Genomic DNA, 15937 nt, shown 5'->3' on the forward strand with positions numbered 1-15937 from the left:
CAGGTACTTGCTCTGGGCACTTATCTGGTAATTAGCTGGCTAACAGACAAATCTGTTTCCTAGATCACTAGCACAGGCTTCGTGGCTTTGAAAATACATTACAGTGAATTACAGGATGTACATTAACTTGTAGTAACTAGATAGCATTTTTTGGTGTGCATACCACAGTCTGTCTTATTAGATACCATTCCATAGGATTCCAGCTTGCTCCTTCTTCAAAGGAACACTGAGATTTTTTTTGGGGGGGGGAAGATGTTTTTTAAAATAAGAATTTTAAAGTTGTGTTTATAATACAACAATTTTCCCAGTTTATTTTGTTTGATGATGAAAGAAATACAACATGTGAATGTTCAAAGTCTGCTCTACAAGTGAGGATATGAAATGAAATATGATATGCTTTTTTTACAGCACAAGCTTTCAGAGACCATCACCTCTTTGCTTCCCTTTTAAATCTTGAAACAACAGTGACAATTATGTGGAGGTCAATGGTAGCTACAGGCAAAGACACAAAAGGTTTCCATCAGAAGGAGTATCCCAGTAAAATGAATAGCTAGATCTGAAAATGTATATTCATGTCACAAGAACTACCAATATAACTGAATGATATTCACATATCAACAGTGAAATGAGTAATACTGGTTTTACTCAAGGGACACTGTCTCTCAAAATCAGGAGATTTCAAAGATCTTTCACATACAGCAGAGTAGAATAAACTGATATATGTACATATTCTTGGCTAAAGCCTCCCCCTTAATCCTAGAATATGTCATAATCTTGAATTTATGGTGTTTTCATTTCTTCCTACAGAACCAAGCATTAAAATGGAATGTTCCATAGAGACTTATATAATACAACAAACTCAGAGACAAAGGATACAGCCCTTCTTACAATTCAATGTCGTGGGTAATAAACATGGTTTAAAAAGAGCATTTTAAATACTTTGCAATGATACTAGGTTCCAGAGTTTCAAATTTCATTCCAGTAGGTATCTGTGGGATCTATATGCCTCCCTCATTTTTCAGGGAGAGAAAAAAAAATTAAGAAGATTGAAGTGCCTCCAGTGCCACAATGCAAGTCAGCAATCGGGTCTCTACAATTTAGATTCCAGCTGCCAGCAGAAGCCAACATAGCCTGTAAAGTCTGTGAAGTTGAAGTTTTAAAATAATTTTCTTAAAGCTAGGCAATGCCTTAATATGCAGGCTCCTAACAATTTCTCTTACATTTATTTTCACAGACTTTTCTACCTAGGATTAAACACCTCCAGTTCCCGAGAGTACAGATGCTCACCAAGCACAGCTGGAACCAGAACTTGGCAGAAAGAAGCATTTCATGTAAGCCTAAAATTTACCAGTTAATACAGTGTGACTGATCTTGATCAACTTTGTGGGTTCAGTGATAATACAAAGGTTTTCTTTTCATATTGTCTGTGGCCCCTTTCCTTTAAGTATCCTTAGCTGTTTTAGGAGGTCTCCCACAGTGCCAGTTAGCATACTTTTGAGCACCTGAGGGAGTGTCTGGAAATCTGTGTCTCCTTTTTAATTTCACACTCAGTCAAGTTCAGCTGCAGTTAATGGAGGGCTCTCTCATGGAAACATCAAACAATGGTTACTTTCTGTGATTAGCAAGCCTAACTGCTCTAACACAATCTCTCTATCCCCAGTCACCACAAATGATTCGTCAGCCCTTCCCCACAAGAAAGATTACATGAGAAAAACCTTTCTTGGCTTGCAGTGTATTTTATTCTAGATAATCATGATAGCACCTTGGCACTCTGTCTAAGACATCAAAGAGCCTTAAGTATCCAATCTGCAGGCTGGAACAAATATCTACCCTCAGGAGAGACTTCGTATCATTCAGAGGGTGGTCTGACCAAAGTTCTGCAGTTGTACAGGATTGGAGTGCCTGAGCAGGGACTTGCACCCTGTCATGCTCAAATTCTGACCATCTGTACCCACTGGACCTCAGTTTTATCCCACGTGGGTGTTACACAGTGTGCTCTATCAGGTTGTATCCGATAAATCTGAGGATTAGCTCATGAGGAGAAATTTAGTTCTTCTGGAATTACCCATGAAATAAAAAATACTAATTTCCTCTTTTTCTCTGAAATATCATCCCCTAGAGTTGTCTTAACTGCTGAAAAGTCAACACTGCATCTTGCTTGAATTCATGATACAAAATTTTAATAATTTTAAGTATCTATTTCCAAGCATCTTTAACTGGCCACCATCAAATTGAATAATGTTCTCTAGACTACCCTCCCAGCAGACACTTTAAACATCTGCTTCATCTTTATCAGTGAAATGGGAAGACAAAAGCTACATTTCAGGAGGATAATGTAAATATAAACTTATAACTGTTTCTTAAGCTCTCAGAAATGTAGTTATGGGGGTCACAGGAAAGGTTAGAAAGAAATAAATAACTCCCTTGAAAGAGAGGTTTAAAAGACATGTAACAACATTAATGTTACATGACAAACAATGAAGAGAAAAAATATCTAACAGTAGCTTATTAAATTGGACACTAGGAAATTTTTTTTTACCCAAGAGGTTGTCAACCATTGCAACAGGTTGCCCAGGGAAGTGGCTGAGTCACTGTCCCAGAAGGTATTTAGAAGATGTGTGGATGTGGCACACGGGGCCATGGTTTAGTGGTGAGCTTGGCAGTGCTGGGTTAGTGATTGCACTTGATAATCTGTAAGGTCTTTTCCAACCTAAAAGATTCTGATGCTAAAGGAATAGTCTCAGCTCTGTGCACAAAAAAATTGCACATGGACACATGTGAAAATACTTCATAAACATAAGACTGAAACACAGTACAGCTGGCATTTCCACAGAAATGAGGATTGTTAAACTTTCCTTTGTTTAGAAAAGGCTACTAGTCTGTGAGAATACAGCCCATAATATTTTAATACAGCTTTCTCTTGTGTTTTGCCATTGCTTTTGTCTCTAGGTGAATACAAATATTGACAGCAATTGACTCCTGGTGGTGTCCTCCACATCATTTCAATATCTCTGCCTGTCCTATTAACTTTTGAAGCTACTCACTTCAACAGTGGGAGAACACCAAGGGCTGGTAAAAAAACCCTCACCCAAATCTAAATCACTGCTTCCACTGAGGGAAGATCACACCCTCAATAATCTATTTTATGCCACCATGCTGCTGACCAGCCTGTACTCCTGAAACTCCAAAATCACATGCAGTACTTACACAAAACCAGGAGAAGAAGTTACAAAAAAAGGAGATAAACACAAATAAAACAGAGGATGACCTGAAAGTGGGAAACATATACCAGGTGTCTACAGGGGTGAGAAATACAAGCCCACAGGATGACAACTGCAGGGCTTAATGCAGTCTTTAACAAATTGATAGGTTTGGATTTTAAGATCTTTCATGTCTCCATACTAAAGCATAACAGCACTACAACAGTTTTCTTTTATCATACAAGATACTCCCCCAAGTATAATTCATTCATTTCCAGCTCTTAAGAGCTGCACATCTGGCTTTCCCCTGTGGTTCTGTGACAAAATCTGATTATATTACAGAATCTTAAGCACTCCTCACTGAAAAAAATAATGAACTAACATTTCTTTGGACAAGAGACACATGAGCTGAAAAAGGAAAAGAATTCCTGTCATTCTAAGCACTACTTCCATCATTTCACCAAATTAAAGTTCTTGTATTTTGAAAAAACTATCTGTGTCAGAAATGGATATTCACAGCTGTCCTTTTTGTATGATAATTATGTTATCTGCACTTATCAGAGATTTTGTATGTGAGAATTGCAAAATAGTTTCCATACGGATAAGATAAATCACAGTCACACTGACTGAAATGACTTAACAATCACATGCAAAGTCATGTCAAAACAAGGACGAGAGTTAAAAAAAAAATCCTCTAGTCCTGATAACAGGACCCTTTCCTCAGGACCAGAAATCCATCTGGTTGATATTATGCATAGGTAGTTTTTGTAGCAATGTGATTTTTTTTGACAAAAAGAGCTTACTGCCTACATATTTTTGTTCCATCAAAAGTACTTTCACAGACATTTCCAAGCCACTCCAATCCAAAATGAAGCATTTGTACAAATTCTGCCACAGTACAGATATATATATAGGTATGAAGAAGAATCTATCCATTTGAAAACCAAGACATTTAGTGAATAATTTTCTCAGATAAAACTGTGTCAAGGACCCCCTGATTATATTCAGACTAAAGAAAAATAACAGTAATTTCCATGGGGCTTTTTCTTTTTGTTTTGCATTTGACATCTGGCTCTCTAAGCCAGTCAGGTTTCATTCCTTTCACTATTTATCAATCATACATCCATCTCAGGTTGTAGCACTTGGGTGGTCAAACCTTTCTGAGAGGTCACCTGGATCTACCAAGAGCCTAGACTGCCATGTCTTGCCAATCTCCTGGCCAGACAGAAATGCATCATGTAATTAATAGCTACGAGCTCTCCTGCTCCACGTGTCACACATACACGACACTGACCTGGCAGCCCTTGGAAAAGAGGGTATTGAACAACACCAAAGGAGCCAGGTCAACTCTTTAGGTTGTCCCACACCAGGGGCTGGCCATTTCTGGAATAAAGACAACATGCTCACACATGTGTGGAGAGGGCTTCTTTACACTTTACAGGCCAAGTCCCACAAAACAGTGTTTCTACTGGTAAGACCAGGTAAAAAGGCAAAAAAAAAAAAAAAAAACAACCATGTCATAAAGAAGATACTGATAGAACAGTAAAATCATTTGCTGAATTAAGTTGAGGCAGAAACTTGGGATTAACTATTTTCTTATGGGCTGATGAGCTATCTACATCAAAAATGGTCTGTCTTCGGTCCTTAATTATTCTGTGTGATTGCCATCACCAAGAACAACTAAAAATCTACATTTCTTCTAGAAAAATATTTATAAACATTTTTACATGTATCCTTTTAATTTATAAATGACTTGTTGGCGCTTTTCCACAATAAAGAATGAGAAAAATCCATATTATTTCTTTCATACCATGGTGGCATTAATAAATGTGTAGAATAACTTTGGATTTGACTTTATGCTACTGTATCCTAATTAAAAATTACTTCATGCCAGTGCTTGTTACCTTAGTGATTAAAAGCTGAAGCATCACTGCAGTACATATATTTTCCTCATCATAATTCCAGTTTTTTATAATTTCTAGAATGGAAGAAATATGTCCTAGATCATGATTTTATTATTACACCAAATCTGAGTTGTGATCCTGACTCGAGGAAAAGAAATGAAAGTAAATATGCTGGAATTTTAGCATCCCATGGGCTTGAGTTTCAAGCACAGAAAAGCTGTGCTTGAAGCCCTCTGACTTTTTTGGAACCTCAAAACATGAACTGTTTCTGATGTCAACCTGTGAATCTACTTTGAGTCATCTCAAAGTGGAAAAGATGAACAAGCTTTGGAATATGTTGTGATGAAAAAGAAAGGTTTAACACCTAAAGGACCCTGCAAACAGATGTAGCACCAATTTTACCTTAGTGGGAACATATACGGGATTTTACCAATTTTACCTTAGTGGGAACATATATAGGATATCTACACTAACCCTACCACACCACCACTATAACCATTCATGCTAACCTCACTAGATCTTTCAATCCAGAATTCCCTCATCGCACTGCTGGATCAGACCATTACAACAGATCCATTTGTAACTTCTGGCTAGAATAGCTGGCATTATAATAAATCAGTAGAAAATCTTTTTGCATTTTTAAGAAGGGTTCTAAGGTCTGAAATAATAAATTGTAGGTGAGGGAACTCTACAAGTAATTTAAATACACAATGGGAAGTAGTTAGAGAAAGATTATCAAAGATTGGTGTACTGTGCCCTAACCACAAGTAAAGCTGTCTTTAACAAAGTACTTAAATAATCAGTAATTTTTGTGTTTCTTTTATTTAATGGTCTTTGATAAAGCCCACAGGAACAGCTTGCTTTGGAACTTGCTAAAAATAAGAACTGATCCTAAAGCTCAATTTAGGAGTCAGGTCCTGTGAAAACTCATAGGCCCTGAGCCAAGTTCCTTAAAGGGAGAATGCAATTTTTTACAGTGATTATTACCCTTGTAGTTTGAGAAGACCCCTTTAAAAATATCTTAGTGGGAGAGATTGTAGAAGGAGGGCAAGGGTTTATTTCTATTGTTATTTGGTCCAGTAAAACTGCAACAACACACTTTAATAGCTAATGGCATGATAAAAGATCTGGAGGGAATGTTAAACTTGATATGGAATACAGCCTGCACAAACACAAAGTTACTGTATGTGACCTTTGAATAAGCAGCAGCTTCTAAGCTTGCCTAAGCAAGATGCTATAACATTCTGTGGACTGTCGTTGAGCACACAATCATTCTAATGTGTTCAACAGTCACAGTAAGTTCTTTGGATATTCTAGGGTAGTTGGGAGCATAAGCTCGGTGGACTAAATTTAAGGATGTGAAGTTCACATCCAATTCACTGAAGGATGGCATCTGAATATCTTAAGATACCTTTTCTCCAATGTAGCCATCAAATAAAACTTATTACTCAATGGAAATTTCATTTCAAAGACATAGCCCCTGCAAAAGTGACTTTGAATTTTTATATGCAGACATCTTCCCCAAATATTATTTAATAGTGTCAAAACCATACAAAATTTGTTTCTTTCTCTTACTGCAAAGCCTTTTCCTCTTTTTCTTATCCTTTCTCCTTACCTTATTACCATTGACACTACAAAATTAAAAACAAACATCTCCAATCTCTAATAAATCTCTTATAAGTATATTAAAAGCACAAACATAAATCACTATGTCCACGTATTATAAAAGTCTGACTGGAAGATTATGATTAAAAATGTATCTGGGTATCCTACTATTACTCACAATTAATCCTAATATTGCAGAGCAGTTCAATGCTTTTTCAATAGATTTGTCAGAATAAAACAAAAAAGTTACTTTCAAAATTTATGTATACCTTAGCAATTCTCATTATCATAAAGGGAATAAGCAAGAACACAAAGGATGATTATTAGACTATTAGAAACCCATTAATCTACTCAGAATCTAATAAAGATTTTGAACATGTAATAATATTAAAGGATATAGAACATGGCAGTTTACCTTTAACATGGTTTGGTAATTTTTTTTAAATGAGCTATACTTTTAAAACAATTTTTAGTTAAAAAACAGCTTAATGTCATGACTGTAATTTTTATTGCCCTTCAAAACAATCTCAAAGGTAATGAATCATCTCACTTCAATGGTTTTGGCAACAAATACATTTCTAAGAGGCGGATGTTCAACATTCCAGAACTTTGTATGTGTAAATTCAAACCTCCTACTGACCTTTCATTTGGTGATGGGGAAAGCTGTATCATGAGCTACATGTGCCTTTTTTTTGTGCTGTCCCTTTCAACTATTGATGTAGAAAGACTATTTTAATTACAGCTTCAATAAAGGAGGAACAGAGAAAAACCATCCACTCAAGACATAATATCTGATACCTCTGACTGTGTATTCTCATAGGGAAAGGAGAGATAGGGAAGGAATGAAGAGAGAAATACTGCCTAAGTGTGCTTTTTTGGTGATCTAAGGAGTACTAATAAAAAGAAAAGGGATGACTAAGTACTGCAAACAGAGATAAAATGTACACATGTACTCTACCTATCTTTGCTGGAGAGGTATAAAATTCAGACCTATGATGATTTTTGTGGACTGGATGTAGATGACTTCCAAAACAACATAAAATCTGAGAAAAGTAGTGGCTGCTATACGTTTCTCCTGAAAGCCAATTAAAACTTACTGAACATTGGTATATTAAATAAGAAAGGATTACCAAAACCAAATGCTATTTAATTTTTCCTGAAGAGTCTGTTAGAGATCTGATGGAAAAGAAAAAATATTTTAAAAGGATCTCCTAAATATTACAGGGAGTGTCAAGTAGTTAAAATTACCATGGCTACACATTTCCCTATACCAACAGAGAGCAGAACCTACTCACTGATCTTGCAGTGCAGCAGGTTGAGCACTAGAAATAATACACAAAAATGGCAGAACAATTTTAGCACTGAGAGTTTTACTTCTGGAGGCAGAAGGGGTAGAACATTTCTGTTTAACCTTTGCTTATTCTCCAGAAAATGACTTAGAGTTGAATCCTCCCAGCCATTACTATTTCCATTTATTGCATGAACTGCACAGGATTAACATAATTATGTATTTTAGGTGATTAAACAGTGACATTCAGCAAAATAACACTGTCTGTTGAGGAAATGAAAAGTACATAAATTAATGTTCAGTTTTTTTCACCTGAAACGGACTGTGGTGAGCATTTGTTTGAAAACGGTCTATGTAATATGTGTTGTTTCAGCTGAGCTTTGATCACTGTAGTTGAAATTCAGCCCTGCCAGAGGGAGGAGCAGAAAGACAACATGCCCATTAAATTAAAGACACCAGGACAAAACTACTTGGTCTTATGCTGGCTCTTGGGCTTGCTGCCTTAAATCACCCCTGTGTATTTTAGCCCTTAAAGCAGGGCAGAGAAATGTGTTGGATCAACACACTTGCACTACCTTCTGTTCCAGTTTGGGAGTCATCAAATGGCTAAATTAAAACATTCATTGAATTATAGCAGATAAGGCTGGAAACAAAGAAGTCACCTATCCTATACCCATGACCCAAGGTGGCTGACTTACATCTCCAGTGTTTGTCACAGCCATTGGCTAAGTATGTTCCTAGAGATCAGCATTGATTAAAATTCCACAACCACTACATGGGATTCGAGCCAGTGCTTATCTAAACCCAGCAAGAAAAATTTACTCTGTCCATACGAAAGACTTGACTGCAAGTTTCAAATTTTAAGCCAAGAAATGGGCTTCCAAGCAGAAGAAAAATTCAAGTCAACTCAATTGCCCAAATGAACAAAGCCAACACGGCACACAGATAATGTGTAGGTAATGAAAATCAGCATCTAAGAAAGAGCACATGACAATTTTCAGGAAAAAATGAGACTTTCAAAGGTCCTTTTATAAAACATCCAGAGGTGGCATTGAGCTCTGCTCTTCAAAAGGAAATATAGCTCTTATGACACTAACTTTATAGTAACCTTCCTGAAAGAACTGAAGAAAATGTAAGAAAAAATTATTAATTAAGAAGGATTTTACACGATCTTTTATGACCTCTATTTACAACCAGCAGGGAATACAAGGAGCACATTAAACAAAACAGATTAATACATGCAAAAGCACTAAGTACTTGTGCACTTAGTCCTACAATCAGTTCTTTCAGAGAATCATAGAATGGTTTGTGTTGGAAGGGACCTTAAAGATCATCTGTTTCCAATTCCCCTGCCATGGGCAGGGACACCTTCCACTAAACTAGGTTGCTCAAAGTTCCATCCGACCTGACCTTGAACACTTCTAGAGTTGGGACATCCACAGCTTCTCTCGGCAACCTGTTCCAGTGCCTCATTCCCTCACAGTACAGATTTTTTTCTGAATATGTAATCTAAACCTACTCCCTGCGAGTTTGAATACGTTCCCCCTTGTCCTGACACTACCTGCTCATGTAGGTAGTCCCTCTCCATCTTTGTTGCAGATTTCCTTCACACACTGAAAGGCCACAACTAGGTTAACCCAAAGTTTCCTCCTTTCTAGGCTAAACAAACCAAATTCTCCCAGTCCTTCCTCACAGCAGAGCTGCTCCCTCTGATCATCTTGGTGGCTTCCTCTGCACTTTCTCCAACAGGTCCATGTCCTTCCTGTGTTGGGGACCCCAGAGCTGGATGCAGCACTGCAGGTGGGGTCTCACCAGAAGAGAGGGACAGAATTCCCTCCCTCTCCCTGCTGGCCACTGCTTTTGATGCAGTCCAGGATGAGGTTGGCCTTCTGGGCTGCAAGTCCACATTGCCAGGTCATGTCCAGCCTCTCACCCACCAGTAATCCCAAGTCTTTCTTGGCAGGGTTGCTCTCCATCTGTTCACTCCTCAGCCTGTGTTCATATCAGGGATTGCCCTGCAGCTCCTTGCACTTGGTCTTGTTTAACCTCATGAGATTGGAATTCCATCCTTCAGGTGAGACAACTGCACCATTCAGCTTAGTGTCACAAAAAAGGTATCAGAAAGAGGGAGAGAGTTCAACTGAACTAACAAAGGGACGTTCCTAAGAATGCAAGAGTACCAAGTAATGCATCGTATTTTCATAAAGAATTATTTGAAAATGATTTTACACAGAAAATGTTCCTTTTTTTGTCAGTGTGTTTCTCTTACATTTCTCATATTGCCCTTTCTTGGACTTTGTGATAAAAAGATCCCTTTGCAAAGTAGTTTTCTGGAGAGGTAAGAGGTTCTATATTCTATATTAGTTTATCTTTCCTCTTTGGAAATTCTGATCTTTCATTAGCATTTCTCATACTTTCTACAGTTTCTGAAATTTTATGAAAAGATTCCTCTACTCACATCTCTATGCCATTTTTTGATCTAAGATTTGCTTCCTCATTCCCTTTTTGCCCTAAATCTCTAATCTCTAGTTCCTGTTCAGGAACCAAATTTTCCACCACTTTGAAACTCCAGCACATGTAAAAACTATGCTTATTAATTAACGCACATCTTCCACATTTCCTTCCAAGTCCTTGAAGGAAGTTTCCATTAGAGAGATCTTAATTCTGACATGATTTCTTTCATTTCTGTTCCAGCAGAAGATATTTTCTCCCCCTTTCTCCATTTTATTTTGCCTGCAAGTGAAGCACCCTTTCTACCTGAGATCAGAGAGTTTCCTTTAAGCTATGCTTTGTTGAATTTTCTTGCTGGCAGGCTATAAAGAAGTGTTTGATATATGCATCTTTCCTGTTTCTTAACATCATAAAAAAAGGCTGGGTGATGTTTTTGCTCATGTAACTAGAAAATATTTGTGGCTAACTGTAAGACCAGTAACATAAATCTTCATTAGTATCCAGAAGCACAATGCCACAATAACCTACTGCAGCTGAAATGCAGGGAGGATGGGAGAGAAAACAGAAAAAAGCAGAATGGCCGAAATAATTGGCTGCTAACTGAAAATCAGTGGCTCACTCCTCATTTCCTCCAAAGAGCCCAATGACTTGAATAGCTATTAGCTTAAAAGGCCAACTGTGGGTATTTCCAAGGCCTAGGAACCACAGAGATGTGCACCAAGATCCCAGACTCACAGAAGGAGACATTGGAAATGGTGGCTCCCAGCAGATGCCATTCACAGAGGAAGTGTTAGGCATGGAGAATATAATAATCAGAGAAACCAATGGAAAACAGAAAACTGAAAGATGTGCCTGTATTTGTTTGAAAAGAAAGTCAGTCATAGAGGCATTATAGAAACATGACCTATGAACATAAAATAATCATGACTGGGGATTAAACAGCCTGTTAAAATTATTTTTTTTTCCTCTTGCCTTAATTTTCCATCTGATTAAAACTTCCCACCAAAGGCCCTCAGACTTATGGGGCTTTGATTCTGGCAATGCATTGCAACTCTGGCAGGTAGCCAGCCTTTTATTTTTATCCCTCAGCCCTTTGGTCTTTTCTTCATATATTTCTCATCTTGCAGTATTTTTTTCCTCTAGCCACAGAACATATGTAAACAACCAGAATTATTTTTGGAGTACAGAAGCATAACATACTCTATTTCTAGTTCTAACAAGAGATCATATTCTTGCAGATTCTTACTTTTTTCAATGATTAGTTTTGGGCAAACATTTGTCTGTAAACAGGATACATTTATTAGGTACTTTACTTTATGCTGCTGAGAAACAGTCAAGATCCCTAAATATGGCCAAATAAAACTAATACAAATATTAAAATTGTTTTTTTTTCTAAATTAGATTACATTTAGACTGTTGACACACACTGCTGACTTTTCAAAAATATTATCCAAAGATAATATACTCAACACAATGTGCATTGCAAACCTACCTCCAAATCCTAAAAGACAAGTTTACCAGAGTGCTTAGGAACATAGTAAACATGCTAAATTGCTTTCTGAATCTCAAAATGCTGAAGTGCACTCTTAATGCTTTGTCAGCTTCAAGCCTACCTCAATGAAAGGATGTAACATCAACAGCATTTGCTTCTTCTTTTTGTTCTTGTGAAACTTAAGAGAACTAAATCTTGATCAGAGCTTTGAAATACTTATTCACTGATATCTGTAATTGCAGTTAGTAACTTGTGACAGGTTTGTTTTGTCTGAATGTTCATTTTAAGGTTATTGTCACTACTTTTTAATGTCCAGCTCACATACATCCTTAGATTTACTAGAACCAAATTCAAAACTGCCTCTACAAGTGTTCATGCTTTATTGACTTCAACTTTCACCTGTATCTCCTCTGCAATGTATGCCTTCTAGACGTGGTTCTCTTACTGAATCAGCAACTGTCCATTTTAAACCCAAGCGTAAGTCTATAGTAGATCTGTCAACCAAAATTTCCAAATGTGCTTGCCCTCCCAAATAGCCATCCTGTAAAACTGTGCCACTTGAAGACATCACTCCTTTTTGAGTGGCTTTTATAGGAAAATTCATGCTGAAGTTTAAAAAAAAAATCCTGGCAAATCTTCTGCATTTTACAACTTAGTATGTCCACAACAATCACTAAGTCTGATTGCTTTGACAGCTTTTTAACCCCATCTGCTGACTCCAAGACTCTTTTGTCCTTCCCATCCCAAATTCTACCACAGAGCCTAACATTATTGAATGTCAAGATCTTCCACCATCTACTTGGTTACAGTTTTTTCCTTAAAGAGACTAATAACTGTAAGACATCTTACACCATAATTCTACATCATTAGTACATTATACGTATTAGCTGTGTTCTTCATATACTGAAAAAGCATGAAATGCTAGAAATACTCTGAATTAATTCTATATATATTTCCCTCCTTACTTGTCACAGACATACAATGTGGGAATATTTTATGAATGTTATTTTACACTTTAAACTGTCCTTTGTGTTTTTGCATTTTGCAGTCCCTCTTTTTCAGTCAAATCTGTCGACTCCAGTTGGCGACCTACTTCTTTTATTTCTTTGGACCAATTTCCTGCCAGAGTCATGCAGCCAAAAAGGTAAAAAAAAGGTCTACAACTGTTCCTTCAGATACACATGTTGCTTGTGGTGCTCACTCTGAATTTGTCAGAAAAAAATTATTGAGGGTAATGTATCAGATGAGAAAGAGAGCACACAACTGCAGATAAGCTTTGATTCTTTGGAGGTACTTTTCCTCACAGCATCTCTAGAAGTACCTTCTTGCTCAGGATGAGTTTATGACTTGCTTTGACATCCTCACATGATGATGCTCTCAATTGACTAATTTCTTTAAAAACTACAGTTTCAAAAGCTTTCACTCTTTCTGTGAGCATTCCTCATTAGAGAGAAGTACAGCTGTGATGGATTTTGAAACACCTTTTACTGTGTCCTATGTAAGTTAATGAAAACACTATTAATAATGAGCGGATCTTAATTCTTGCTCATAAGTATGCACAGTGGAAAATTTATCCAAGATTTTAGTTCTGCAAGCTGCAGAAAACCTGCTGGAGACACTTGGGACCTTGTTAAAGATCCAAGATATTTTGCTACTTTTGGGAAATTTGAATTCATCAGTTCTGAGTTGCCTCCTTCATCTTTCCCCAGCCTGCCATCCGTGCACGTAACAAGCTAAAAAAGGCTCACATGACCCTCGTATGGGCCCCTTTTATCTTACTCAAAGCATCTTTCATTGGAACTATGTGTCTTGAGCACACGCAGCAGGAAGTGTTTCCCAGCAGTCCAACCAAACAGAGCAACCCAAATTGCATCTTGCAGCCAGTCAGAAAACCAAGGTAACTTTTGTGGCAAACTGACTTTTTTTTTTTCCTGAAAACCTAAAGAAAGTTCCTGAGCTTCTATTTATATTTATGACTTTTCAAGATGAACTTCCCACTAAGAATTTCAGTTCATGTTCTATATATTATACATTGGCCAAGTGTGATTAAAAGCTTTCAGCTGCACCCTCTATGTACTGAAGCTGTTCCATCTACTGAAATACTGAGATTCTATTTTCTTCCATTACACAAAAGTTCCCAACATTTCCAGTGGCCCAATCCTATATAAAATACTCCCTTGAAGGAGCACTGGTACCACAAATGTCATGAAAAGCAGTTTGCCTTATCACTTGCTTGCTGCAGCCATTTCTGGGGGGGATTCCAGGTACTTGTTCCAGGTACATATCTCAATGAGTCCCTATGGAAATTATCAGTATCCTTGATTGTAATATTTTAACCTCTCATTTTAACGTTAAAAAATTCAGTCAAGTCTGCCTGCTTGTCCCCATCTACAAGCTTCTGGCAGCACATACTCAGTTTAATGACAGTCTTGGTTCTGTTCCAGCAGATTATTTAAAAAAACCCCACATTCTGATGAAAAAATCAGCTGTGCTTAAATAGCCACATAGTCCAACCAGACAATTTGAAGGTTTTGGCTGTTTTTTATCTTTTACAGACCCTTATCAGGCCAATATACACATACACACAGACAATATTAATGGGGAGCTTAGTAATGTGTTTGTGCCTAAGTGTCATGATCTGCTGAACACATTACAGTAGGTGCATTACAGGGAATGCATTATTGCTGCTCTGTGTTTCCACAGCCAGGCTTATTCAAGAGACCAAGGAGCTTAGCTTAACACTGGTCACCTCAGGTATGTCTTGATGATGTATTTTAAATGTGACTACTTAGAACATAAACAAGGACATGTATATACTTAAATACTTATCAGCAATTTACTGTAAAAGCAGTAAGGTGGCTGATAAACTGCCAATTATCCTTCTCCCATGTGCTACATATTTGTTGGAGATCTTAACAACAGTGCTGGAGAAAGGACATCAAATGATGCTTAGAAATGTGATACACATTTTCATTTCACACTCCATCAGTTTTTACAACTAGAGCTCCATGAAATGTATGAGAATACTTGGCTAACAGCCATATCTACTGAGCTGTAAAATAAGAATCAGATCTCTTTTTAAAAGAGTTTCATTTTTTTTACATGACTAAATCAGATGTTGACCTTTTTCCAAAATATATTGTAAATATATTCTGCACCTCTACCCATCAATTAATTTTGAATCTCTGAATAGTGTTTAGACCTTTTTAAACAGATATGTAATCAATACATTTTTTTGTTTAGAACAGCTTTGTAAAAAAATTAAACTAATTCCTCCTTCCATTAAACTGAAATATATTGAATTATATAATTACTGGTGTTTAATCTTTTCAATTCTAGTATGTTCTTTACCCATCTTGCATCTAGAAACAAGAAACAAGTGTATTATTGCCTTTATAGTCAGCAAAGTAAAGCTATGAGCATCAGCAAAAATATATTTTGAATTCAGATTTCAATCTGTCAGAAAAGATTAAAGCTTCATGCATATATAAATGGGAACTATAAAATGATAACAGATACATAGCATGGAATCATTTTGCTTGAACAGCTGTGGATTTGCCAGTGTAGCAAAGCAGAAAATTTCTTTTACTCACCTCTGTTAAACCAGAAACTTCTCCTTTTGCTAATGGTCTGCTGATGGATGCAGTATGAACTCTGGCATCTGATACTGGCTGCCCCTTCATAAAATGTTTCCCAGCCTCATAAATATTCACTTCTACCATCTTACCCATTAACAGTGGATCCTTTGGCACAAGAACCTTTCAAATAAAATAAAGACATAGTTACTAAATATTGCAAGGAACATTAGAGTCTCTTGTATTCATTCAGAAAACAGATTTTTGATAAACATCAGAGAAAATCCTAAATTTAAACATTTTAGTCACCAGTGTACACTACAGCCCTGGCACACTTGACCAGTAAGATCTCCAGCCTGTATTCTACAAGAGCTTTTCAGTGTTAGCTCAGCTCTTTTCAACTCCAACTGATTCCTAAAGTC

General features: G+C 37.0%; 1 protein-coding gene and 1 long non-coding RNA gene across 3 annotated transcripts in view; one reads left to right on the forward strand and one right to left on the reverse strand.

The window, feature by feature from the left end:
- The window catches only part of CDKAL1 (CDKAL1 threonylcarbamoyladenosine tRNA methylthiotransferase), a 378544-nt gene that overhangs the window by 7569 nt on the left and 355038 nt on the right, over positions 1–15937 (reverse strand). For both annotated transcript variants that reach the window (XM_077180180.1, XM_054642274.2), the window contains one exon: positions 15534–15698. In XM_077180180.1, the coding sequence (XP_077036295.1) occupies positions 15534–15698 (165 nt within the window). The remainder of the gene's footprint in view (positions 1–15533; positions 15699–15937) is intronic.
- The window catches only part of LOC143694350 (uncharacterized), a 29814-nt gene that overhangs the window by 5771 nt on the left and 8106 nt on the right, over positions 1–15937 (forward strand). Inside the window, exons 2-3 of the long non-coding RNA XR_013182774.1 lie at positions 1235–1331; positions 12989–13084. This is a non-coding gene — a long non-coding RNA (uncharacterized LOC143694350). The remainder of the gene's footprint in view (positions 1–1234; positions 1332–12988; positions 13085–15937) is intronic.

This window comes from Agelaius phoeniceus, chromosome 1 (genome assembly GCF_051311805.1).
Source record: "Agelaius phoeniceus isolate bAgePho1 chromosome 1, bAgePho1.hap1, whole genome shotgun sequence".
Classification (NCBI taxonomy): Eukaryota; Metazoa; Chordata; class Aves; order Passeriformes; family Icteridae; genus Agelaius; species Agelaius phoeniceus.